The sequence below is a fragment of the Emydura macquarii genome, unplaced genomic scaffold (genome assembly GCF_026122565.2).
Source record: "Emydura macquarii macquarii isolate MOO-44397 ecotype Brisbane River unplaced genomic scaffold, CSIRO-AGI_Emac_v2 contig_2422, whole genome shotgun sequence".
In the NCBI taxonomy this organism is placed as follows: Eukaryota; Metazoa; Chordata; order Testudines; family Chelidae; genus Emydura; species Emydura macquarii.
The window spans coordinates 5,228,233-5,253,140 of record NW_027132559.1 but is presented as its reverse complement, the minus strand read 5'-3'; the positions used below and the strand labels follow the sequence as shown (position 1 = coordinate 5,253,140).

The window sequence follows — 24,908 nt, the reverse complement described above, 5'->3', positions numbered from 1 at the left end:
CAAATGTCTCAAAGGGGGAACTGGGACAATCACCCCAAAAACCAAGTGCAGCCCTAGTACATAGCTGGGAATTACACAGAGGAGTTACTGAAACAAACTGTTAGTTTAAAAATTTGAAATAAAGTTTGGAATTCTCCTGAGGCAATTTCTACAGCAGGGAGGTATAGCTGAGTTGTCAGCTGCTGCGGAGACAGGTAAAACTAGAGGGAACTTCAGAAGGCGCATTCCTATGCTGCCAGTGACTGGCAGGCCTGGTTCTGTCCTCAAGCTGCAAGGAAGTTGAAGTACGCATTGTAACGGATCTGTAAACCTTAGCAGAGAGAATAAAGTGTATTTGTTAAATAAAAGAAAAAAGTAAATTTATTCCCCAGAGCCCAATCCAGTTTGCAAATACATGCACTGCTGGTACATTGGATTTTTGTGCATGCACCTTGTTAAGAGTAGTATGTTACTTTAGTTCATTCTTGTTGGAACAAAAAGGTTTGGGACCCCTGCAATATATGCACTTGCGCAGTTTTAGACATAACTGTATCATAGCCAACTGTATTCCTGGATTATATTAATTTAGTCAAATTATTAATTCTACAAGAGAGCTAATCCAAATACACTGAATACTACTACTTTATAGTTCATCACCTCAAGACTAATCATCCATACTGGAATACATTTTCAAATGCATTCATTCTGAGATGCTTGAATAGATAAGACACTGATATACATCATAAAAATAAACTGCAAACAAACAAAATTCTGTCCACTATGCCAGGATATAACAACTACATTATACCTCTGATATTTCTGGCTCTACGAACATATTAATTTATGTCCATTTAATTTTCTACATAAATAGTCATGATGTAAGTGGAAGAAGAAAGAGCAAGTAAAATCAGGCTGTTGAGATTTGGTAAAATAAATTGTCTTTCACTTTATCATTAGCATACATTACTCAAGAAAAGATAGCATACATTACTCAAAGGTATGTCACCACACATACCTTTTTTCAGCTTCATGAATATTTACTTTTTCTTCTTTTATAGCAGCCAACTTGCCTGAAAATCTGTACTGTGAAATGATTATAATTTAAATAAATGTAAATTCAGATAATTCTATCCTGTATATCAAACAATATTTCAGAACTGTGTTCAGTGTACATATTATATTTTACACACCCTAAGTTTCTGCATATCATCCCCACTTTAATGGGGGCTCAAACATGAGCAGTTATCTTTTACTATATAAAATCTACTATAGACAATGGCAGTTATTGTTATTTAAAGAGAAACAGTAAATTTAAAAGTTACATTTGACTGACTTTTTTTAAGCTACTATTGTTATACACAAGATTATTATAAATTAAAGATTAGAGGAAAAACACAGATTGTCCATAGTTTGTTTCATATTTTCCGCATATAGTTAGTTTCACCTGTGGTTTGTTGGGTTTCTCTCTCAACCTCAGGAAAGATAAAAATGTTTAAAAGAAACAGGAAAATGTTGCTGAACACACAAAAATTAGCAGGGGGACTCAAAACAAATATTTTTCATTCCATCACCGCCTCCTCCAAACATAAATAACTGGTTTGCTGTTCCTACTGGGGAAGAGTTGAGGGTATGATGTGTTGTATGTGGTGTGATGGTTGTTCAAGTAGCAAGGTGTATACCTTGGGGTGGAGGAGTAGACAGTATGTACCGCTAGCTTGGACACTATAGGAAGACAAGGCAAGGCACCAGGAATGTGGCTCAACTAGACTGCAACTTTATTAAGCAACACAAGTAGGAGCTATCTTGCAATTACTCATCTAGTACAGATCATCCTTTCCTTCTTCTGTAATCCATACCCTGCAATGGAATGTTATCGTCACTCATCTCACCCTGTTAACCTGGTCCCAGCCCGTTGCAGAGGCTCCATTACCCTCCCTCACCTGAGGGTTAAGTGTGTGGTGAAGAGAGGGTTTGTCTATCCATTGTATCTAACATTAAGAGCTCTGACCTCATACCCTATCTCCTAAAGAAGATGGGGTCAGAATTTAAGGCCAAAAGGGACCATGACATCATCTAGTCTGACCTTCTCTATATCATAGGCCATCAATACCACACAACACACATGCACTTAAGCCAATCTGCTTCCAATTCCAGTTCATCAGGGAAACAGATCCCCCTGTTAATCACTAACTGAGCTGAGCACCTGCCAAGTTGCAACAGTATTAATTTTACAACTTAACCTACCCTGCGCTACTTAGAGGAAGCTGAAAACATTCACTGAACCCTGGCCAATCTGACAGAGTAGAAATTCCTTCCCAGTCTCAAAAAGGCAACTAGCATGAGGTCAAAGAGCCCAAAATCCCCAGCCCTACTTTAATTCCAAGGGATGGAAGGAAGAGCTTTTCTTCCCAGTATAGAATGGTCCCCCTGAGCAGGGGTAAGGGCTTATAAACTCTCCTGTTAGGTTCTAGGGAGCCAACTGGCTTATGCACCCCTTCTGTCACAATCAGTCAGCCAGAGGCCCCTCTCTTCCCCTTCTCAAGTCCAGCATAGAGGGATGTGGAGCAATCCTTAAAGGGCCAATGCTTTTTCTCTCCCCTGCAGGCCCAAAGGATCTCCCACACCCATTTCTGAGGCTTCAAGAGGGAGAACATTTGATGCCATACCTAACAAACAGCAAGGAAGTGAAAAGTTATGTTATATACAGACCGGCTTTAATAGACATACAATGCAGTGTTTGCGTGTATTTTTATTAGAATAACATGATTTATATTATTGGTAATATATGAATAAAGCTACAATGATTGATATAACGTCTTGTTCAAGTTAAAATTTTAAATCCAAGGTCAGTAAGAAAACAGAAAAATAGTTTGTCAAATAAGACTCTGACCTGGTATACAGTACATATTAAAGAGGGTTTTATTGATTACTTTAGAAAAGCAGCTGTACTCTTTACTATGTAAAATTAAAATGGAATATGAGTATGAAATACCATCAGTAATTAGGATTTTCTTTGTGGACCACTATCCTTCCTGCCCAGATTACTTTGTGACATAATACTTTCTTTAGTACCTTCTCATCCATGTGAGAACCCTTTACGTGTTCATCTGATTCAGTCAGTTGTCCATTCTTGAAAGAGTCCTCCATTACACCTCGTAAAGGACAGCTTCCATTTGAGGAATCATGTTTTTGAATCTCATCAGCTGAAAAGATGGAACACATTACTGTGAAGTCTCCCATACTAAGCTATAATAAAGCTTACATTTTCTCAATATCAAAGACTGTTATAGCAATGAAATTTTAAGAACTCAAAGTGCTGCTTAAATGTAAAATTTGTATAAAATTATTTCAATATGAAAGCTTTAAGAGTTCCTTCAAAGAGTTTCTTCAAAGTAAATATTACAGTAATAGAGAAGCAAGAACTGATACATTACTGAAATGACAAATTTTTCTAATTTATTTTAGAAAGAAATTAAGGTATGGGTTTTGCTACTGAATATCTACCCATCTGTTCTCCCTCAACTACATATTCTAAATATTTCCATTCTTACCTATTAGCAGTGCATCATATGAATGTATGACCGATTTCAATGTTCCAGATTCTTGGATGGGACACTCTCTGTTTTAAACAAAAAGTACATTTAAGATCTCTAGTAAAGAGGCGGATTAATCTAACTTAACTACACAAAATCAAATCTTTCCAGTTCAACAACAAATGCTTTCAGCTATGGAGAGAACATGTTTACAGCATAATAATCCCACTAGGCATTGATTTTTCTACCCTCCCGTATTGCTCTCCTTAAAAATCCCTTCTAAACATATTCACAATTGTTTTAGTATTATTGTAAGTATAGTTAAAACATTTACATTATCAAAGTTATTAAATTTTGGCTTTTCTCCTCACCACACCTTTGCCTAAAATATCGTCAGGGGGAATCTTTCACATCAAAGGTCACACAAACTCAGCAGTTACAGAAAATAAGGAAGATTTGTAAAACCTGTGTTAGTTAACCAGTTCACCAATTTCAGAATATTTATATAATTTATATAACACTTCCTGCCAAATGAATCCCAGAAGGCATTTATTGAAATGTAGACTTCACCCACTTTTGGAGTGAAACATAGTATGACCTCACTATACAACAATTTAGGCTAGGAAGAGAAGAATACTGTACTCAACAAACATTTTAGCTTAAAAATTGGTATAGTCTGAAAAATCCTATTTCCCAGAAACCATGAACAAGTAAAAGTGCTATCTGGGCAAGCAGAATTACTCAGCAGGCAAGGAACTGCACAAAGCAACAGGGAAAACTTGGGGGCATACTGAGCAACATCAAGGCACAGAAGTAATGAGCTGCCAATCTTAGCAAGGGTAATCAGAGGGGGCAGGTAGGAATGGAAACATGATAAATGAGCTACCCTGGGAAAATTTAGCAAAGAGAGTACAAGGTTTTGCATTATGCCCAAGTCTGATGTTTACAGTCACTTGGCTCAAGGTACAAACATCTCAGTGGACTGACAAAAATTCATGAAAAGCTAATTATCCATGGGTTTCATGTCAAACAAAATGTTTACTTTGAGGAAAGTATAAGGCGCTTTCTGAAAAAAAGGCAATTTCTTTTTACAAGTGTTTCTCCCCACATGTATGTGACAGCTTTGTTACCCATATGAAATGCAAAGGATCAGACAATGCGTTATTTTGTCCACAATTATTATTAACTGCTCTGGAAAATTAACGTCAAGCGATCCAGAAGTTTGCCACCTCGTTAACACTGCTTATCTGCCAAACATCATTTCATTTTTAGAAATTTTGAAATACTTTGCAACTGGCAAGCCAAAACTAGCCCTAAATCTTGGCTCAAAGTAAGTATCCAGTGTGAAAGACTTTATAGGAACCACTGAGTTTGTCTCAGAAATCAAAGTTTATTACTGTACTTGCCGATGGATCCATTCATAGGCCTAAGCCTGAGTAACAAGCCCATATACAACATATTTATGCAGGGCTGGAAAAAATACTGTTTTGGTGCTATAGTACATTAGAAATATAGAACAACTAATGGTATCACATAGAAATAGTATTAAAAGTTCTAGGAAGTAGACTAGCTCCAGTCAAACATGCTTGGCTTAAATTTAAGATGATATGGTGAATACAGGCTGTTCAAATGGTATGTTGCAGGTCAAGTTTAGACAAGAAACTCTTCACATTATTGTGTACTGATTCAACCACAACTATGAGCTTGCTATTCTAAATATCAAAAGAGATTTCCCTATCTTAAAAACCGAAGTTTGAAAGATTTTAACACTTTACTGCTTAAGTACAGGAGCTCTTGTTCATGCCTTAGAGGCAAACAAGCTATTTTTGGGAGATCACCACCATGTAGGCTGGCTTGCTAGTCAGGTCTGAACACTGGAGACAATGATCAAAAAGAGATTCTTTTGCTTGTCATCCATTCAGCACACACTGAAGAAGCTGATTCAGGGTCATTTTTAAAGAGACCAAAACAAGCAAGACAAGGGGCATATTGTATTGTATCAACTTACACCATCATTGTGACTGAAGCGAGAAAATGCTATACTGGATCTCACAGCAGTGGAAACAATTCTGGCCTTTATGTCCAAAAACTTATCAGAGATGAACAATGTGAAAGGGTAAACCATAAAGCTGCAATTGCATGGAGGTCAGATTCTTCAGGATACAGCAACTACCATTCATATGGTTTCAATGCTTTGACTCCTCAAAGAAGCCTAGATACTAGAAAGAACTGGTCCATTAGGCAACTGACAGTCCACTAGACTTTTGATTTTGAGATAGGAGGAAAAAGCTAGTTCCCTGTGTCAGTGGTCACCTCTAAAATTACATTTACCACCAAACTCACAAAAAATGACTGTCTATATGCAGGTTTAGTAAAGCTTTTAACCACAAAGCCACCTGGCCTTTCACAGGTTATATTGCTTTTGATGGACATACGGTTCTCGTTCTGTAGCAATGCAATGGAAAATAGGGACATCCCACAAAGAACTTAATAAAAACAAATCCACAAACATGTATGTATCAAAGCACACTCTAAGCTTTGATACAGACATTAGTGAATGGCCCAAATGTACATGCTTTCCAGACCCATTAGGTTATTCTCTACTGGCTTGAAGAGAAATCAGAACAAAAAACATTCATTAACACAATTATAGTGAGCACTCAACAGCAACAACAGACTGCAACCGTGGAGGACTAGACTACTGCTATTCAGTATGAACAGATCTAGCTTTCCAACTGGATGGACATTACATAAACTATCATTTAAAGATTAGAATTTTTACTTACTGCTTTCCCTTTATTTTTGTAATAGTTTACATTTAATACAGTACTGTAATGTATTTCTTTTTTTGGTCTCTGCTGCTGCCTGATTGTGTATTTCCAATTCCAAACGAGATATGGGGTTGACATGTCAGTTCATATCTCTGGTGTTTGTAACTCTGAGATTCGACTGTATATTATCAGTCTCAATTCTGACTCTCAGTCCCATACTTGTGGTAACAATGGCATTTTAAATTTATATTAACGTGAAGACAAAACTAAGCATATGAGATTCAGACATTATAAACAAGAGAATAAAAATTAAAAGCTCTGAGCCAGAAAAGACCAGGTAGAACACAGAGAAACACTTTTAGACAATCACAGCAGCAACATCATTTCATTTTAATTTACTTGACAGGATAAGACTATAAACTGAAAAATTGGGACAGTCACATTCTCTTGTTGGGCAAACAATTAGAAAGCATCGCTACCAGATGACAAATATTCAGAAAAAAATCAAGTCTGAACTGGGTTCACTTTGTAACATTAATTCAGCAAACTTAATCAGTATGCCGTTAATTGGATGGCTACCTGCTAAAACTGTACTAATGTTTTGCTTATTTTTATGAGATGTTCTTTAACAATGAAAATGATTATTCAGAATGACAGTTGTCAATTACAACCAGTTTATAATCACACTAAATACTCAAGCATAATTACAGAATGTATGTTACAAGAATATGGCAAGCAGATATAACTAACTCTCTGCGGCAAATCAAAGCAAGGTTCTGACAAGATACAGAATTCTACATTTTAATTTTAAAGACAAGGTGGGTCAGGTATCATCTTTTACTGGACCAACTAGACTGCCAACCCCAGGGCACTAGTTGACCAGATCTGAATTAGAGTGTGCACAGTCCTTTGATAATCTTACTCTTAATTTATAAGCCTCAACATTTATACAATGGGAGTGATATTTACTTACTTTATAGAAATGCTGTGAAGCCTAAGTAAATTTTACTAAAGTGTTATACAAGAACAAATATTACACAGTCACTAACAAGGAAAAGAACTCAGAAGTTCTAGGTTCCCAGCCCTGAGTATTTTACTTTCGACCACATGGTCTGAGGGTGGAACAACCTTCCTTTAGCTTTTAAGCACTTGTATATTTTAAGCAGCCTTCCTGACTATGTAAATCACTATATAGTTAGCTAGCTCTGCACCATATCGACATTTAAGACCATCTTTTAAAAGCATTTTTAGCTATATATGCACCATGACATGGTGTATTTCAGATAGTTTTAAAATAAAAAGGTTCAATTGTTTTTTCAAGTTTTCCCTGAAAAATGTTTAGGGCTTTTTTTGTTTTGTTTTGTTTTGTTTTGTTTAACAATGAGAAAAATTTTTAACCAACTTTTTTCTTCTTCAGCATCAAAAAGTCATATTCAGGTAGACACCAACCATAAAAAGCTTCAGCCCAAAGATGAGTATTTTGGAATGAACTAGGGCTCAGAAACAGGTGGTGGGCACCAATATGCTGTACCAGCACTTCTCTGAAGCTACTAACTTGTTTTCAGAATCACAACTTCTAGTTTAAAAAACAAATTTTCTAGCTGTTATAATTATGAAGAAAATATCAAAAATGCCAAAAAGTCCAGTTTCCAGAGACTGGGAACAATAGATCTGATATTTGTTCTTTCATTAAGGTGTTAACTCATACCCTAGTGGTAGTTAATAATGTTGACATTTAAATTATTTCATTCCTCATGTATATAAGGAGAATAAAAGATTTACACAATATACTGTTCCAGAGGGGTAGCCGTGTTAGTCTATATACAGCAAAAACAAGGAGAGTCCTGTAGCACCTTAAAGACTAACAAATTTCTGCAGACATCCGCTTTCACATTTCTGCAGACATCAACTGACGAAGTGGGTTGCAGCCCACGAAACCTTATGCTCGCAGAAATTTGTTAGTCTTGAAGGTGCTACAGGACTCTCCTTGTTTTTACAATATACTGTGAGTTAAGTCTCATTTTGATGCCAAAAGAGGTTGGCATTTGGGAGATACTACCAATTATTTTTTTCTCAAGTCAAAGAGCCCAGCAAAGCCCATGACATACTGAAGCCCCACCAATGGGATGCCAAGTTCAAAGAGCTCAGTGGTGCTTAGAGAAAATGCAAAAACATATTTTGAACATATGGAAAATGCATGGCAGGCAGTGTCTCATTTTGTGCCTTACCAGGGCAGATCTTGGAAGAGCACCATCCACCTTTCCTCTCCTCAATCTGATCCCTGGTTATTAGTATGTGATAACTAGGATTTCAAACTACAGCAGTCACCCTTGGTTATGAGCATATGAAAACCCATGTGGACTGGATGTCTCAGGAGCTTGACAATGGGCATACAATGCTTTATGTAGGGTTTCAATCCCATAAGATTTCAGTATTAATATCTGACAACCTGATTACGTACGTGAAACAATGTGATCTCCATTCAGCTCCTAGCAACGTGTTCGTATCATGCAACACACCATTAATTGGTACCCTTGATGGCCCTCAGTAAAGAGGACAAGGATTAAATGGGCATGGGAAGTGATCCTTCGTTATATTTTCTCCAGGTCATGATTAAGGAATAGTGATAAGACAACACGTGAGAAATACTGTTGCAACACCGACAATATGATCTCTCTCTTCTTCTGAGAACAGAGGTCTTCATTTTCTGTGAATAGTAATGTCACCACCTCGGAGCACTAAACTGTGAAACCCTGAGACTAACATTTATCTGCATGAACTACGAAACTTTCCTAAAATGTCTTTGGATTTATTTTTGTTGGGATTTTTTGTTGTTTTACTTTCTCAAAGTTAGATCCCAGGACACACAATTAAAACTAAACTTTAAACTAGATATTTAAATCACACATTTCATCACTACCCTAACAAACTTCCTCTTTTGTACACCATAATTTCAGGAAAGGGAGACAACTGTCAAGAAGGATCTCAGCGTAACAAATTGGCAATATTTCAAAAAAATAGTTTAAAATATTAGTTGTGGTATTAACCTAAAGCACGGCAAAAATGGCAGGGAACGTTCATCAAAGACCATGCACAGAGGAAGCAAATAAAAATTGGAGGGGAAGGCACTTGTCTTCAGGTCTTTGGAGAAAATCCTGTACTATAAACCAGATTTTATACTTTTCTCATAAGATGACCAATTTTGTACAACAGCTAACATATAAAGCAGCTATAAAAAAGATTTTGAGTTTAGGGAGACTTAATAAATATTTTTAAGACTTTGGGGCTGACCAACTACTGAATCCCACACACATGGTGAGCTGCCATTTATTAAAGGTTGCTAGTATATTTAATTTTGCTCTCCCTCCTTTACTGTACCTTACTATGATCTCAATGTGTAGATCAAACACCACCACAATGTAAGACTGGTAAAGACATTGATTATAACCTACTAGACAAATTATAGTTTTAAAAACTATTCCGCATGTGAAAAAAATGTATTGTTACTATTTGGAGAGACAAAATCACTTACTCATGGGAATCCAGAAACAGCAGTAGTTACAGCTACAGAAAAAAGTTAAAAATATTTTGAAGTACCATACTACAACTAAAAGCTACCATTAAGGGGACACTGACAAGATAATTCATATATACATCACCAGTATTACTCTAACACCTTACTTAAAAAGAATTTTAAATAATTAATTTACTTTTCAGGATTATTTTTTCATTTCACTCAGCCTGAACAATTCAGTTACTTTGGTTTATAATCAGTTTTACTTTCTGGTTCTCATGCAGTAACTTTATGCTGTGTTTGGATTCAGAACTTTGCCAAGAAATGTTTAAATTCCCAAAATCCTTTTTTGCTGATTTTTTTTCAGTTTCGTGAAAATGTTTCTATTCACATTGGATGTATAACTGTGCCCCCCACTCTGCTAAAAACTTACACAGTTTTTTGGGAAACCTGAGCCATGGGACTAAACTAAGTTGATGTCTCAATGTATTCAGTATTATACAAATATTTTTATAAAGGTAAAGTAATGATATGCATACCTAAAGTAATCCCTTGAATCCTTGTTTTCTAGAAGGATAAGGCATTTTGGCTCGACATCCTGCTTTTCCTCTGAGGTAGTACTGATATTACAGTGCTTTTCAGTCACATGGTGCATTGTGAATGCAAGTTCCCCTTCGTTAGTGGTTCCATAAAGGTCAGGGTCATCCTGAATTACATCAATCACAAGAATATCATCTTCATATGCCTGAAGAATATCTGGAAAATTTTTAATCTTATTCTGTGCAAGATCCATTCTTGATTTTTTTTTATCATCGTCATCATCATCATGCATTTCTGATGAAATAGGATGGTCAACTGTTTTACTGGAACAATCTAGTGTGAGACTTTTCTCTATACATGCAGTACCGGAAGACTCAGTAATGTCCTCAAGAACAGATGACTCAAATTCTCCCTCAAGAAAAGTACACTGATATGTAGAAACATGTTCAGAAAGTATATTTATTTCATTTGAAAGACTTTCAGAACCACCACTGACAAAGTCTTTATTGCTAATTTGGTCGGCATTTTCCTTTAAGGGGATTACAGAGATACCAGCCTCTTTACAGACAGATTGCTGCTCAGAGTTTACCACAGAGGAATTCTCCTTTACTCTGTTCTGCCTTACTGAAGAAGCAGCAGAATTGTGAAGGAGCTCCAGAGGACTGTATGTTTCTTTATCTAATGGTCTAATATATTCCACTTTCCTGGATTCAGTTTTATTTTTGCGTAAAGGAATTTTGAAATTTGAGAGATTTCCTGTGTTTAACATTTTCATTAAGTTTGGATTTGTAACTGTGTTTTTCATCATTGATGTCTTATGATTAACAACTATTTTACTTGTATTGTCATCTTCAGATGTACCATCCTGGAGAGCCATGATCAGATTTTTCTTTGTTAAAGCTCCTTTGTTATCATCTTGTTTTTGTTTTACTGCCAAAATTAAGGTCACCTGAGCTTCCTGGACACCTTCAGAGTTAGAAGCTACGGAACTACTATTCACTGATGAATCTAGATTTTCATCACAGGTGACTCTCAAACTCCCACAAATATCCAATACAGATGACTCTGGTGTTCTAACAGAAGTCATACATACAATGTTAGAATCCACTATTATCTTACGTGCGGATTCTTCAATACTTTCTGCCTCTGATGTACATAGATCTAATTGCCTGGAGTTATCAGTTAAACTCACACTGCTTACAGCTTCAGTATTGTTTTGATATGAGCATTCCTGAGAACTAGAAGTTGAAGTTTTTCCTTCCAAGACAGACACATGATTTTTATGAAACCATTCAGAAGTCCTAGCACATGATTCACGAGGCCAAACATTTTTACCAGACATTGGTACTATTCTTTGACAGCTATATTGCTGTGATTTCTCCTCAACATTACTTAAGATTTTTTCATTTGACACTATTCTCTCTCTCTTTTGGCTACTGGCATCATTGTAGTAATCAGAATTGTTGTCATTGACTAAAGTAACCACTTCTGGACTATTTGAGGTATTAGAGCCATTTTGTTGTGCCATGCTTTCTGAATTAAAAACACACTTTTCTCCTTTTGCAACTTTAGATAGCTCAAGTCCATTCTCAAAATTATCTCCTATGGCACAGGGTTTCAAGTACATTTTTCTATTAACTACGGCAGTATAACCATTTTGGGCTTCTTGAGTATTTTGTTCTAGATGGGGATGTGATTTTTGATCAAATGAAGATGAGAAAGTAGTTTCATTGCTATTTAACTCTAAAACTGTTAAAGAGTCTGATGTGGCAGTTTTATTTTCCATATGTAACTCATATTCACGGTATTTGTTGTCCATAACTGGGAGAACATTCTGGACTGATGATTTTTCAAAAAGTTTCATCCTTTTCCTGGACTTTCTATCAATACTCCACTTTCTTTCCCTCAAGCATTTATTGTTTTCATTTTGACAGCTTGAAACATTTTTTCTATTTTGACATATTCCTTCTTTATCAAATGATATATTCTCCTGTGTGGGCAATCTCTCAGTTTGCATTACATTAAGCCTGCTATTCATATCACTCTGTCCCATAACACTGCCAGGACAAAAAGTCTCTCTCTTACTCTGTGCTATATGCAAGAATCCACCACCAATTTTGTAACTGCTGCTGGTTGTATAAATTGAAGACTTTGCAAATGTATTAAGGTAACGACAGTCATATAATTTCACGACTGGATTCTTTTCTACTGTGGATGGAAAGCTATTATGATAGTTTGGGGTTTCGCTGCACTTTTCATCTTTACACTTGACCAGTCTGCTCTTTGTCACTTTATTTTCAGTTACTTTTACACTGGAATTCTGTGAACAGTTAATCTTGGTGATTCTATTTCTTCTCCTTTTACATTGTACTGCAGATCCCTTTATTAAACACTGGCATACTGGTATCTTGCTCAGAGTCCCATCTGACTTAGCTATTTGGAGAGGTTCAGAGTAAGCTACTAATGGGTTCTTTATGTTACAAACTTTTGATATATTTAGATCAGTCTCTAGCTGCTTTCCATCTTGTGCATTTGAGTCTTCCTTAACTTCTATTATTATTTTCTTTGCTGATTTAAAAAAAAAAAAAGAATCAGTCTTATACACAAATACAAATGCTTTAAAAAAAATTGAAAAACTATTGTCTTTTTAAAGAAAATATTGCAAACATGGTTCTTCAAGACTATCGTCTACCAAATAAAAACTATAGTTAAAATGCAGTTGTGTTACATTCCACCTACCATTTTTACATACAGAAAATAACTAGCATATTAACCAGCTTAACGTATCAGTTATAGAAAGTCTTTACAGAACTCTAAAGCGTTATAAGAAAAAAAAATTTGAAAGTACTGATAGTAACTTCAAACATATCCCAACTGGAAAAATCCAATTAAAGTATTTTTGCAAGTAAATGCTAGATACTATTCCCACTTTTAAATTTTAGATAAAAAACTTCATTAATATATTGAATAACTATATTAACAAATTATGTATTCAAGATCACCCAAGAAAAAAAATGCTGTTAAAAATTTAATACATTTTTAGGTCTAAAGTCCCTGTTCAAGAAGAACCAGAAAGACAAATTCTTTACTATACTAAGCAAATTACTGTTGTTTTAACAGGAAGTATTCATTATACTGAAAACATTGTATTTGTGAACATTTCATTGTAAATCTCAAAACTTATTGGTAAAAAACTGTGAGAAAGTTAATAACACTTCACATAAAGTATCAAAATCATTCAACTAAGACAATGGTTTTCAACCTGTGGTCCACGGGACCCACAGAGTCCACAGACTATGTCTAAGATTTCCAAAGAGGTCCACAACTCCATTCGAAATTTTTTAGGGGTCCACAAATGAAAAAATGTTGAAAACCACTGAACTAAGGTGCGTGTTTAATAGGATCTTAAATTTTCAAAATAAACCATAATTTTAGTATTTCAGTTTTTCCTATTGCAATAAATCATGCCTATCTGAAAAAGGGCTCAAATACATAATACTATTTCCAACAAGAATACAAAAAAGTTCATATTTCCATCAAAAAAATTAGAGGCAACAACAATGCTCCTAGTTTCCAACGCACATATTTATGGGCATAGACCTGACCTGTTTTTCATTCACTGGAAATAAATTCCTTCCCAAAGGGATTAATTTTACAGGTATATTTTACTTTCAGTCTTTCAGCAAGATTTACGATTTTGTTCATTTTTAATAATCTCCCTAGTGCAAGCTGTCACACTTGAGAAAAATCTCTGTTAACATGCCAAAAACACACTCCCAAATATACTTTTTGTTTCAGTTGCTAGTGAGATATTACACTGAATGGTTTTTAAAAAGAGGCAATAAGGATGAGAATTTAAAGCACTTGGGACAGCATCCTACAAACTAGAACAAAAAAGACAGCAATGTACAAACCGGGGAGGAAGAGAGGTATGGATATAAGACAACAACATACAGATATACAGGCAGATACAGAATAAGAGATCTTACTAGGCTTTCTGATCTTTAATTTTAGTTCAGCTGAAACCACAGCTTCTTCCTTTCCATCTTTCTGCCTCTCACCATTGTCCTCTACTCTGTTAATGAACAAATCATAAGTGGGTGTAGAGCCCACTTCTTGCCCTACAACCTGCTGCTGCTCCATCTTCCCTTGTCTGCTCCCTTGAGTATTTCCAGCAGCAGAAACCCTGCCTGGCCTCCAGTGCTGATCTTCATAATCCTTCCCACATATCAGCCTTGACTGAGAAGCAGCCCGGGTCACCATCTTCACCCTTTCATCTCTTGAGGATCCCCTGCACCTCTTCCTGTTTTCTGAGGTTCCTGCTCCCTCCAAGCAAGTCCTATCCCTTTTCCCACAGGTTCTTGCTTCCTTCTCGGATCCTGGTAGCTGTAGTTCCACAGAAGAGCTCTTGCCTCTCCTTCCTGGACTACCTGCTCCCTCATGGAGGCCTAGACTCTGTGGCTGCAGTACCACTAAGGAGTGCCTGCCCCTTGCCCTTGGGCTACTTGTACTCTCCTGGAGACCTGAGCTCTGGAGGTGTAATTCCTCAGTAGTGCATGAGTGCTTATCCCTCTTCCCCAGGCTTCCTACTTCCTTCTGGGATTCTGAACTGTGTAGTGGTAGTATCAAGGAATGCCTGAGCCTCTTTCCTGGACTTACTGGTTCTTTTTGGAGGCTTAGGCTGTCTGGCTGCAGTGCTGCCAAGGACTGCCTGCCCTTCTTCCCTGGGCTCTGTTTCACTAAAGACTGCCTACCCTTTTTTCCCAGACTCTTCCTTTCATCTAGAGGCCCTGACATCCCTAGCTCTCTTAAAAACCATCTGCCTCTCTTCCTTGGGCTCCCAGCTTTCTCCTGGGATCCTGAGACAGATTTGGAGTGCCTGCCCCTCTTTCCTCTTTCTGCTTTTACCCAAGACCCTGTCCCTGCCAACGAACATCTACCCTTTTTCTCTGGGCTCCTTTCTCTCTCCTTGGGCCTCAGCACTGCTGGTTCTGAAAATGAGTGCCGGCCTCTTTTTCCCTGCCTCCCCACTTCCTCCCGAAGCCCTCGTTCTACCAAAGTGCATGTGTTTCTCTCACTCAGACTCATTGATTCCTTCTCAGAGTCTGGGATTTGTGGCTCCAGTACCATCAAAGAATATCTGCCCTTTTTATCTGGGCTCCCTGCATCTTCCCCAGAGCCCAGCACATCTGATTCTGACAAGGTGCTCCTGCCACTTCTCTCTAGGCTACTCAGTTCCTCCTGGGAGCATGGAATGTGTAGCTTCAATTCCATTAAGGAATGTCTGCTCTTTTCCCCTGGGCTCCCAAATCCCTCTTGGGGCCTGAGCAGCCCCAAATCTGCCGAGGAGCTACTTCCTAGTTTTCCATCAATCCCTGTTGCCAATTTCCCTTCCAACCTACTTCCAGAGGAAAACTGCTGTCGTCCCATTCCTCTCTTTCTACTGATAGCCTTTTCCCAACATCTCCCTACTGGCACCATCATGTTCTCCCAGACTTCAGCTGTAGCATTGTCTGAAACCTGCAAAGCTGATTCTCTTCTGCCTCCAGCAGTAGCAATGCCTCTTCCCCCATGACCAGGTCCCCTTTTTTTTCTTTTACCTAGAAGCCTCTTATTAGTCCCATCTTGCTCCTCTTGCCCCATAGATGCTATTGCTGGAGGTGCAAGCTGCTCACATGGGACCCTGGAGATCAGGATAGGTGATGAAGTGCAGGATAAGAAATGCATTGCTTTTTTCTTTGCCTCCCTTTGAGGGGTCCCTTTATCTGCAGAGAAGTCACCAGAATGGGCTCCCATTTCTGCATTGACAGGTTGTGGGCAGGGCCCCTTCACAGCAGTCAGTGCCTCCCTACTTGGCTGCATTCTCTGAGACCTTAGCTGGGGCATCCTTTAGGCAAGGGAAAGGGCACCCAGGCTCTGCAAAATGCCTCACAAGTGGGCCTTTAGCAGCCAGCGGCCACTGCAGTAACCAGTCCTTCAGCTATACCACAAACCAACCTGGCCAGCCTCAGGATTTGGGGAGAACAAGACCAAGGGTGAGGAAACTGTCTCAGGGACAATGTCAGTTGCCTCCTAAAAACAGCTCCCCATGCACCAGAAGGGCTCAGACTTTGAGGGGCGGTGGCAGGGAAGCAGGATTCTGACAGAAAGCTGCCTATCTCTGGAGTAGGTGGGGGGAGAGGGGCTGGGGACCCCCCTCAGATCAACCTGCCACCATGCGACAAACCTCCCCACCGAGCTAGGGCCACCGGGGAGGGCCAGTTACAGCTAACTCTAGTCGCCAGCGTCCCCTAGAGGTGGCGCTCGCGAAGGCGGGAGAGGTTGTTCTGAGTCTGTTGCAGACCCAGTGAAAGCATTTCAGGGGCTCCGAGCCCCCAAACTAAATACAAGTGAGCTCACACACACAGATCCACGGCAGGGCCGCCCTGCAGCCCCTCCCAGCCACCACCTACACTCCCAGGCGGCGCCAGCGGCCGCTCTAGCTCTCACAGCCACCTGTCCGCGCTCACCCTTCCCTGCTGCTTCCAGCCATCGCTCCGCGGCCACCACCCCCCTAACCCCACCTACTCAACCTGCCCCTTTGCCAACACTAGGCCCAGCCACTGCCCGCTCGCCCGTCACGTTCTGCCTCGCTCGCACGCGCGCTCTCTCTCTTTCCCCCCACAAGGCAGGGCGCGGGTGGGGTCATGGCAGCGGGAGCTGCGCAGGCGCAGGGCGGGGGCGAAGCCGGAGCTGTGAAAAGGGGCGTCGGCCCACCGCCTACTCGCCTCACTTCAGACTTTCTTAGGGACTGGGCGCGTGCGGGTTGTGCCGGTACCGAGGAACGGGGCACGGCACCAGCGGCTGCTGTTGCCCGCCTCTCTAGGGCTGGCTTGAGGAAATTAGTTCAGCCGCTCACAGCTCTATATGCGTCCTGGGCCTCTTCCCCGACCCCGGTCTCTATCGCTCTCCCCACGCGCTAGAGGGGCGCTTGATCCCTGCTGCTCTCTCCAAGTGGGTAGGGGGGTAAATCACATAAACTGCTGACAGCACCGTCAGCTACCGCTTGTAGCGTGCATTGCACGATCAACGTTAGGAAACGAGAGCTAGGGGGAGGGGAAAAGGAGTCTACTGCCTTTGAAAGGAAGGCGTGGAGGCAACAAACCTACTCACGCGCACGGAAAGACAGCGAGACTGCACTGTCTGAAACGGAAACTTAAGCGCTCAACTTCCACCCCCCTTCCTCACCAGTAGCTCTTGGGTGTGTTAGGTGTTAAGTTAGTTACTCTTTGTGGAGGATTCTTTCCCCTTCTTGTTTCCTTAAAGCAAGACATTGGAATAGAAAAGCACCACAAACAGCACATTATCAGTACTAAATACGGTTTGAAAGTTCGCTTGAAAATGAATACACGTTAGAAAATCGGCTAGAGATGGATTCTGACAACCAATTAAATATAACTAGTTTAACATAACTTAAGCAACTACCAGCCTTCAACTGGAGTTATAATTGGCAACTTGCTGAGTTCATAAACCTGCAAAAACCCCAAATGTTTATTTTTAAAAATCAAATCAGTTTGCAGTTTACTCAAACATGAACTTAAGATCTAGTTGGAAGAACATTAGGTATTCATCTAAAAATAAAGTACTTTATCCCATGAAAGAAATTAGTCTGCATTTCTCCATAATAAACTAGATTCAATGGAACAGAGCTTGGCTCATTATCCATATCTAGTTTTAATAAAGTTAGAATTCCAAAGAGACTACATTTATTTCTTAGTAAACTGTGGAAAGCTATTAGCTTGCAAGAGACATAGCCAAAAACACAGCCTGGTTTTCAAATTTAGTGATAGCTCATTGGTCAGACCTAAAATGCACAAAGTAAGAGTTAGAAGAATATTCTTGTGTGTGTTAGAATTATGCAAACAGTCTAAATAGTACACTATAAATAAATTATTCTAAAGGAGTTTTACATTACCAACACATGCTATCCAATATTCAAGTAATTTAGTAATGTTTAATAATTTTAAACTAAAAATAGTAGCAGTGGCACCAGCATTGTACATACCTTAACAAATGTGTTTAGCCCAATAGTCACACTATTCTTTGATTTTCTTTGGAAGAGGAAATACCTGATTACAATCCAGTGCACCTTGACTTGGTGCCTAATTCACATTTCAGGTGCTCTAGGCTGGGACCTGTGAGTAGTAAATAAAATATTTTTGTTTTACTATATTCTTAATAATAAAATTAATGAGCTAAACTACAAGTTAAGAGTATAGACTGCAAGTCAGTAGACTTAGAAAGCTGTCCAACTGACTGGCTCATTATGTGATCTTAGGCAAATCACTTAATTTTACAATGCCTCTGTCTCCATATGTAAAATGGAGATAAATGTATCATTATTCAAATGAGGCAAAGAAAACTTAATAAGGTTTTTCAACATAAGCAATCTGTGAATGAGGAAGAAGCATGCAGGATGGGAAGCAAACAGTACACAGTCTTCTATTGCTTATCTTTTTTTAGGCTGAATGCCTGTGTGTGTTGAAGATACAAACTGCAAAAAAGGACAGTGGGCTGATAATTAAAGCTAATCAAAGCAGGGAGTACGGATAATCAAGGTTTTATCTGAAACATATGATGTTCCAGATCCTCATATCCAAAAAGATCCAATAAGCTAATTTATCTGTACAGCATTCAGCAATAGCAGCATTCTTCAGATATTCTTCAGGCCTGATATTTGTAAAATAATATAGTGCTGGACCTGTTTGGAGAGCAAACCGCAACTTTCCCCAACTCAGATGTGTAACACAGGCTTTTAAAATGCATAATAAAGATCAAGAAAAGGAGAGGCACAACAGAAAGGAATAGAGAAGAAAATATGAAATTGTCATTGTAATTACTTTGATTTCTAGCTTCAGTTTCAAGATTGTTTATGATGTCAATTATTTACAATAATGAAAAGTGGGCTCAAACCAGGTTTGTGTGAAATGGAGATATGTGTGTATTTTAAATGATTCTTTCAAAATGAGGAACTATTAGGAAGTATAAGCATTAGAATCATACTGCTTGAAAAGTCTCTTTTAGAAGTATAAGGGAAGGCAGACCTCCAGAAAAGACATTTGTAAGCAGCTGTGGATTGTGTTACAAAACCAGGCAGGCGGTGCTCCATTCAAAGCATTTTCTGAACAGAGATGGTGTGGAATGGGCCCATCAAAGTGCCTCAATTTGATTGTGCTTTAGGATGCTTAAAAGAAGAATCAAGACTTTAAAGACACTCTGAGATTAAAAATATTTTTAATAAAATCTAATTTCTTTATCTCTATTATTAAAACCTTTTGTTATTAAAATGGAAATAATTTTATAATCTTAGTTTTCACAGTTAGCACTGTTCACTCTTTTCATGTCACCACTCAAAGACAATAAAATAAACTAGTTATTTTCACTTTCATTTATAATCAATTTCATTTTTTGGTTCTCGTGCATTAGCTAGCACAATTCAACAATATATGGATTGCAAACACTACAGAGGGATATGTTTACATTTTAAAAAATGCTGTTTTAATTAGAGTTTAAAAGAATATATAAATATCTGATTTTGCTAGGTTTTGAGAAATCTTGTTTCTCAAAGTACATACATTTTAGGCTTAAATCAACTTTGCTGGATCCCCTTAATTTCTTTATTATAATTTAAAATATAAAAAGAGCAGGACCCAATCCTTCTACAATTAATGCAAAATAAAATATACCACACAGTGGGACAATGTAGTCCTTCTCCTGCCCCTCTAAAAGCTAGAGTTTCCTGCTTTGATTATGCTAACTTCCCTTTCTCCAGCCTTCTTGCTTTTATTGGTATATCTCTCTCCTCCAGATAATCATAATGCTGTCACTGAGATCATTTTCCTTTCCTGCTACTTTAAGAGTATTTCCTCAGAGCTCTCTAATATCGTGGTTTCACTCTTCTGCAAAGATTTCAAGCTTCCATCCTACCTGTAAGGCAATCCATAGATCCACTCCTCCATGATCTCTGCTCTCATTTACATCTCCTCCCCTCAGTTTTGTCCATGCTTCTTTCCTGACCATTATTTTTGTCTCTTACCCACTCTCAACTTCATGCCTTTTTTCATATGACCCTGTATGCTAAATCTATCTTTCTCAGTATACCCCAATCTCTTCTCCTTAAAAACCAAACTTATAATGACCACAACACAGTTTGTATTCATCATTCTATATTGTACAGCATCAGCCTGTGCACTTAGACGGTAAATCAGGGTAGGGCTTTCATTACTAGTGTGGCACAGTGTGTGCAGCACTTTGTACTTTTATGTTGCAATATAAATTATAATATGATTTAAATACTACTTAAAAAATCAAAGGAGATCATGGTGAGAGTGCTGCATCAAAAGCAGCTCTGTCAGACTGCTCTTTGACCTAGGCAGAATTCCATGGAAAATTCCATGTAATACCTTTTCAGATTTCTATTGTGTCAAACAAATATCAAGAGCTAACATCTGGCATTTCATTGAATACTAAATGGATTAATTGCATCCCTAGAAGAATCAGAAAGACTGTGTTAATTTTAATGTAAGAGAGTTTATTCTATCCTGATGCTGCTACTCTGTCAGAGCAACAAACATTAAATTTAAATAATAGATCTATATAATTTATAAAAGTGATTATTACACTTTTTGAGATTTGATTAAAATAACCTGAGTTTGTAATATCTTATTACACAATCATCACTGATAAAGTTTACAGGTGACACAGAAATTGGGGGAGTGGTAAAAAATGAAGAGGACAGGTCACTAATAGAACAATCTGGATCACTTGGTAAACGGTACAAGCAAACACTATTCTTTTTAATATGGTAAATGTAAATGTGTACATCTAGAAAAATGTAGTCCATACAAACAGGATGTTGGACTCTATTCTTTCTGAGAAGCAGCAGTTCTGAAAAAGATTTGGGGATTGTGGTAGATAATCATCTGAACATGAGCTTCTAGTGCAATACTGTGGACAGAAGGACTAATGCAAACATTGGATGCATAAACGGGAATCTCAAATAGGAGTAGAAATTATTTTATCTCTATATTTGTCAATAGTGTAACCACTGCTGGAATACTGTGTCCCATTCTGGTGTCCACAATTCAAGAAGGATATTGATAAATTGGAGAGAGTTCAGAAAAGAACCATGAGAATGATTACAGGATTAGAAAACAAGCCTTATAGTGACAGACTTAAGGAACTCCTCTGTGTACCTCAACGAAGACAAAGGCAAAAGTTGACTTGATTATAGTTTGTAAGGAACTACACAGGGAACAAATACTTGATAATGGTATCTTCAGCCTAGCAGAAAAAGGTATAACCCGATCCAGTGGCTGGAAGTTGAAGCTAGACAAACTCAGCCTGGAAATAAGGCATACATTTTTGACAGTAAGGTTAGTTAACTGTTGGAACAATATACCAAGGGTTGTAGTAGATTCTCCATTACTGGCATTTTTTACATCCAGATTGGATGTTTTTCTAAAAGATCTATTCTAGGCATCATTTTTTTTTGGGGGGGGGGGGGATTCCATGACCTGTGTCATACAGGGGGTTAGACTAGATGATCACAACAGTCCCTTCTGGCCTTGGAATGTATGAACCTATGAATTTACGTATGACGCGGCTGCAAACACTGCAACGAAAAACATTTTGGCACCTGCAGTGAAGTGAAACTTGCCCTTCCCTGTACTCAGTGTGGCTCCTTCTCTGCAGCAGCAGAAGATGCCTGCGATTATCGGGGGTCTCAGCGCTTCTTTGGGCCAGTGTTCTGGAGGCTCCCTCTTAGAGATTACACCCCTTTGCTCTTGCACCACCAAAGGACTCTTCACATCTCAGTTCCTGATAGTGTCTCCATGAGCACAATAGCGTGACCTCTCAGAGGATATAGAAACCATTGCAGCATCCCTGTTAGTCCAGCAGAGAGAGGGGATCCCCCTCTTCAGAAACAGCAGTTTCCTGCTCCCTCCCTTGCTGTCCGGTTAAGGTTTGCTTTGCTTAGCTAGGCGCAGTGGTTCTCAGCCTCAGCTACTTCCCAAGCCCACCCAGGTCCCACTTTATCCAATGAAGCATCAACTGTCCTCTCCCAACGGCCACGGAATCTTGGGCTCCAGCATTCCATCTGGCCATCAGAAAATGGGGCTGCACTAGGAAGAGGGGATTTCATTCTCCAGTTAAAATTTCTTCTGCTCTTTCTACTAATTTGGCTCCAGAAAGAAATTACGCAATGAATAAGTAAATTAGAGTTTTGTAGTAGGGACTTGATTTTAAAATCCAGTTAAGTCAATGGGCAAGAATATTTGGGCCCTAATAAATAAGTGTGGCTCTTTTATGGTACGAAGATAATGTATATGAACCTATCAAACAGATGGGTCCAAAAATGGGTATGCAAAAATTCAGAAACATAGGAAGCATTCAGGAGATTTTTATCAGAAATTATACAGTCCAGTGTTTCTCAGTGATTGGTCTGTGAATTGGCACCAGTCCCTGAGATTTCCCTGACAGTTTAGGAAGAGAACAAGCTGGTCCTTGGTATCAAAAAGGTTGAGAAACACTGATTATAGCCTATAGGAGGATGTCTGAATTACTGAAGACTAAATTGCTTCTTGTGCAAACTGTGAATCCTAACTCTCAAAATGGGGGAAAAGAGTTGCTAGAGGATAGTCTAACAATAGAAAATGATTATAGCTATAGATGGTCTCAGTTTACAAAAGAGCAGCTGAACTAGATATCTTTAGTATATAGTTTCTTTAAAAAAAAGATACAAAAAACCCCAACCCTCCACTACCCAAGGATAGAATTACACCTACCTTTCTTACTATGTGTGCTCATTCCTACCAATAAGTTACCTTCCACTCAATGTATGGCAGCAGTCAAAAAAGCTAATAGAAGTTGGGAATCATTAGGAAAGGGATAGATAATAAAACAGAAAATATCATTTTGCCTCTTTATAAAACCATGGTATACCCACATCTTGAATACTGTGCACAGATCTGGTTGCCTCATCTCAAAAAAAATATTTCGGAATTGGAAAAGGCACAAAAAAGAGCTACAAAAATGATTAGGGTTCTGGAATGGCTTCCATAGGAGGAGAGATTAAGAAGACTGGGACTTTTCAGCTTGGAAAAGAGATGACTAAGGGGGATATGACAGAGGACTATAAAACCATGACTGGTGTGGAGAAAGTAAATGACTCCTCATAATACAAGAACTAGTGGTCACCAAATGAAATTAATAGGCAGCAGGTTTAAAACAAACAAAAGGAAATATTTCTTCACACTACACACAGTCAACCTGTGGAACTCTTTGCCAGAGGATGTTGTGAAGGCCAAAACTATAACGGGGTTTAAACAAGAACTAGATAAGTTCATGGAGGATAGGTCCATCAATGACTATTAGCCAGGATGGGCAGAGATGCAAAACCATGCTTCAAAGTGTCCTTAGCCTCTGTTTGCCAGAAGCTGGGAATGGGCAACGGGGTGGATTACTTGATTACCTGTTCTGTTCATTCCCTCTGAAGCACCTGGCATTAGCCACTGTCGCAAGACAGGATACTGGGCTAGATGGATCATTATTCTGACCCAATATGGCCGTTCTTATGTTCCTTCCACACCATCTTTCACCTTAAGTGATGCAATAATTATAAGAAACATTGTAGAACATTTGGTAAAATTGGGTAATATGTTAGTTAGAGTCTAGAAAAGACACTTGCAAATAGATATACAAACGTAATGATATTCCATAGTTTACATGGACCAATTGGGAGTAATACAAGAGAAGGATAGCCAATTATATTATCGAGAACTTGACATTAGTGGACTCTTCCTGATTCATACTAATGATTGGATTGGAAATTACCAGATTTTATAATTTAGCAAGTAAGCAAAGAAACAGTAATAAAAGCAAGAGAAAAAAACATACAATGTACTTTTTTCTACTGTTTGACAGAAAAAAGTGATTTTTTTATAATACTTCATATTATACTAGTAAACAGATACATAAGTTTAGAGAGGCTATGTGCTGAAGTAGATACACTATGGGGATAGAAGCCAGGAACTCCTGAGTTCCAATCATGACTCCACTATTGACTTGGCATGTGACCTGAGTAAGTCTCATGAATTCCTTTGTTTCAGTTTCCCCATCTGGAAAGTGGGGGTTTATATTTATCCTACCACACAAGGATACTGTGAGGATTAAACAGATCAAGTTTATAGAATCTTTTGAAAACGTAAATTACTGTATAGGTACTGTGAATGATTAAATGTTCCACAGGATAGTTTGTAAAAGCAATTAATCTTTTTAATGAGGGACTTCAATTCAACACTATTGTATTAAATCCTTGTTGAGAAGTAGAGAGTGTGTGCTGCTTTTTTTGCGTCTGCGCAAATTAGGTGGTGTCCTAAGCAGCAAAATCTAGCACAGCTCAATAATAATACTTAGAAAATATTGGATAATTCTTCTAGTTGCAGATATGGCCAAGTCCTTCACTAGCATTAATTGGAATTTCTTACATAAAGTATTAGAGATTTGGTTTTTGCTTCTGTTTTAAAAAAA

The 24,908-nt window shown here is 38.4% G+C and overlaps 1 protein-coding gene across 1 annotated transcript in view; it reads right to left on the bottom strand.

Annotated features, from left to right (window-relative positions):
• Positions 1-16,223, bottom strand: part of TOPAZ1 (testis and ovary specific TOPAZ 1) — a 94,412-nt gene extending 78,189 nt beyond the window's left edge. Inside the window, exons 1-5 of the mRNA XM_067561617.1 lie at positions 14,908-16,223; positions 10,337-12,907; positions 3,531-3,598; positions 3,052-3,182; positions 995-1,062 (exon numbers count right to left, since the gene is read on the bottom strand). Coding sequence (XP_067417718.1) covers positions 995-1,062; positions 3,052-3,182; positions 3,531-3,598; positions 10,337-12,907; positions 14,908-16,223 — 4,154 coding nt within the window. The remainder of the gene's footprint in view (positions 1-994; positions 1,063-3,051; positions 3,183-3,530; positions 3,599-10,336; positions 12,908-14,907) is intronic.
• Between the last annotated feature and the right edge of the window lie 8,685 nt (positions 16,224-24,908).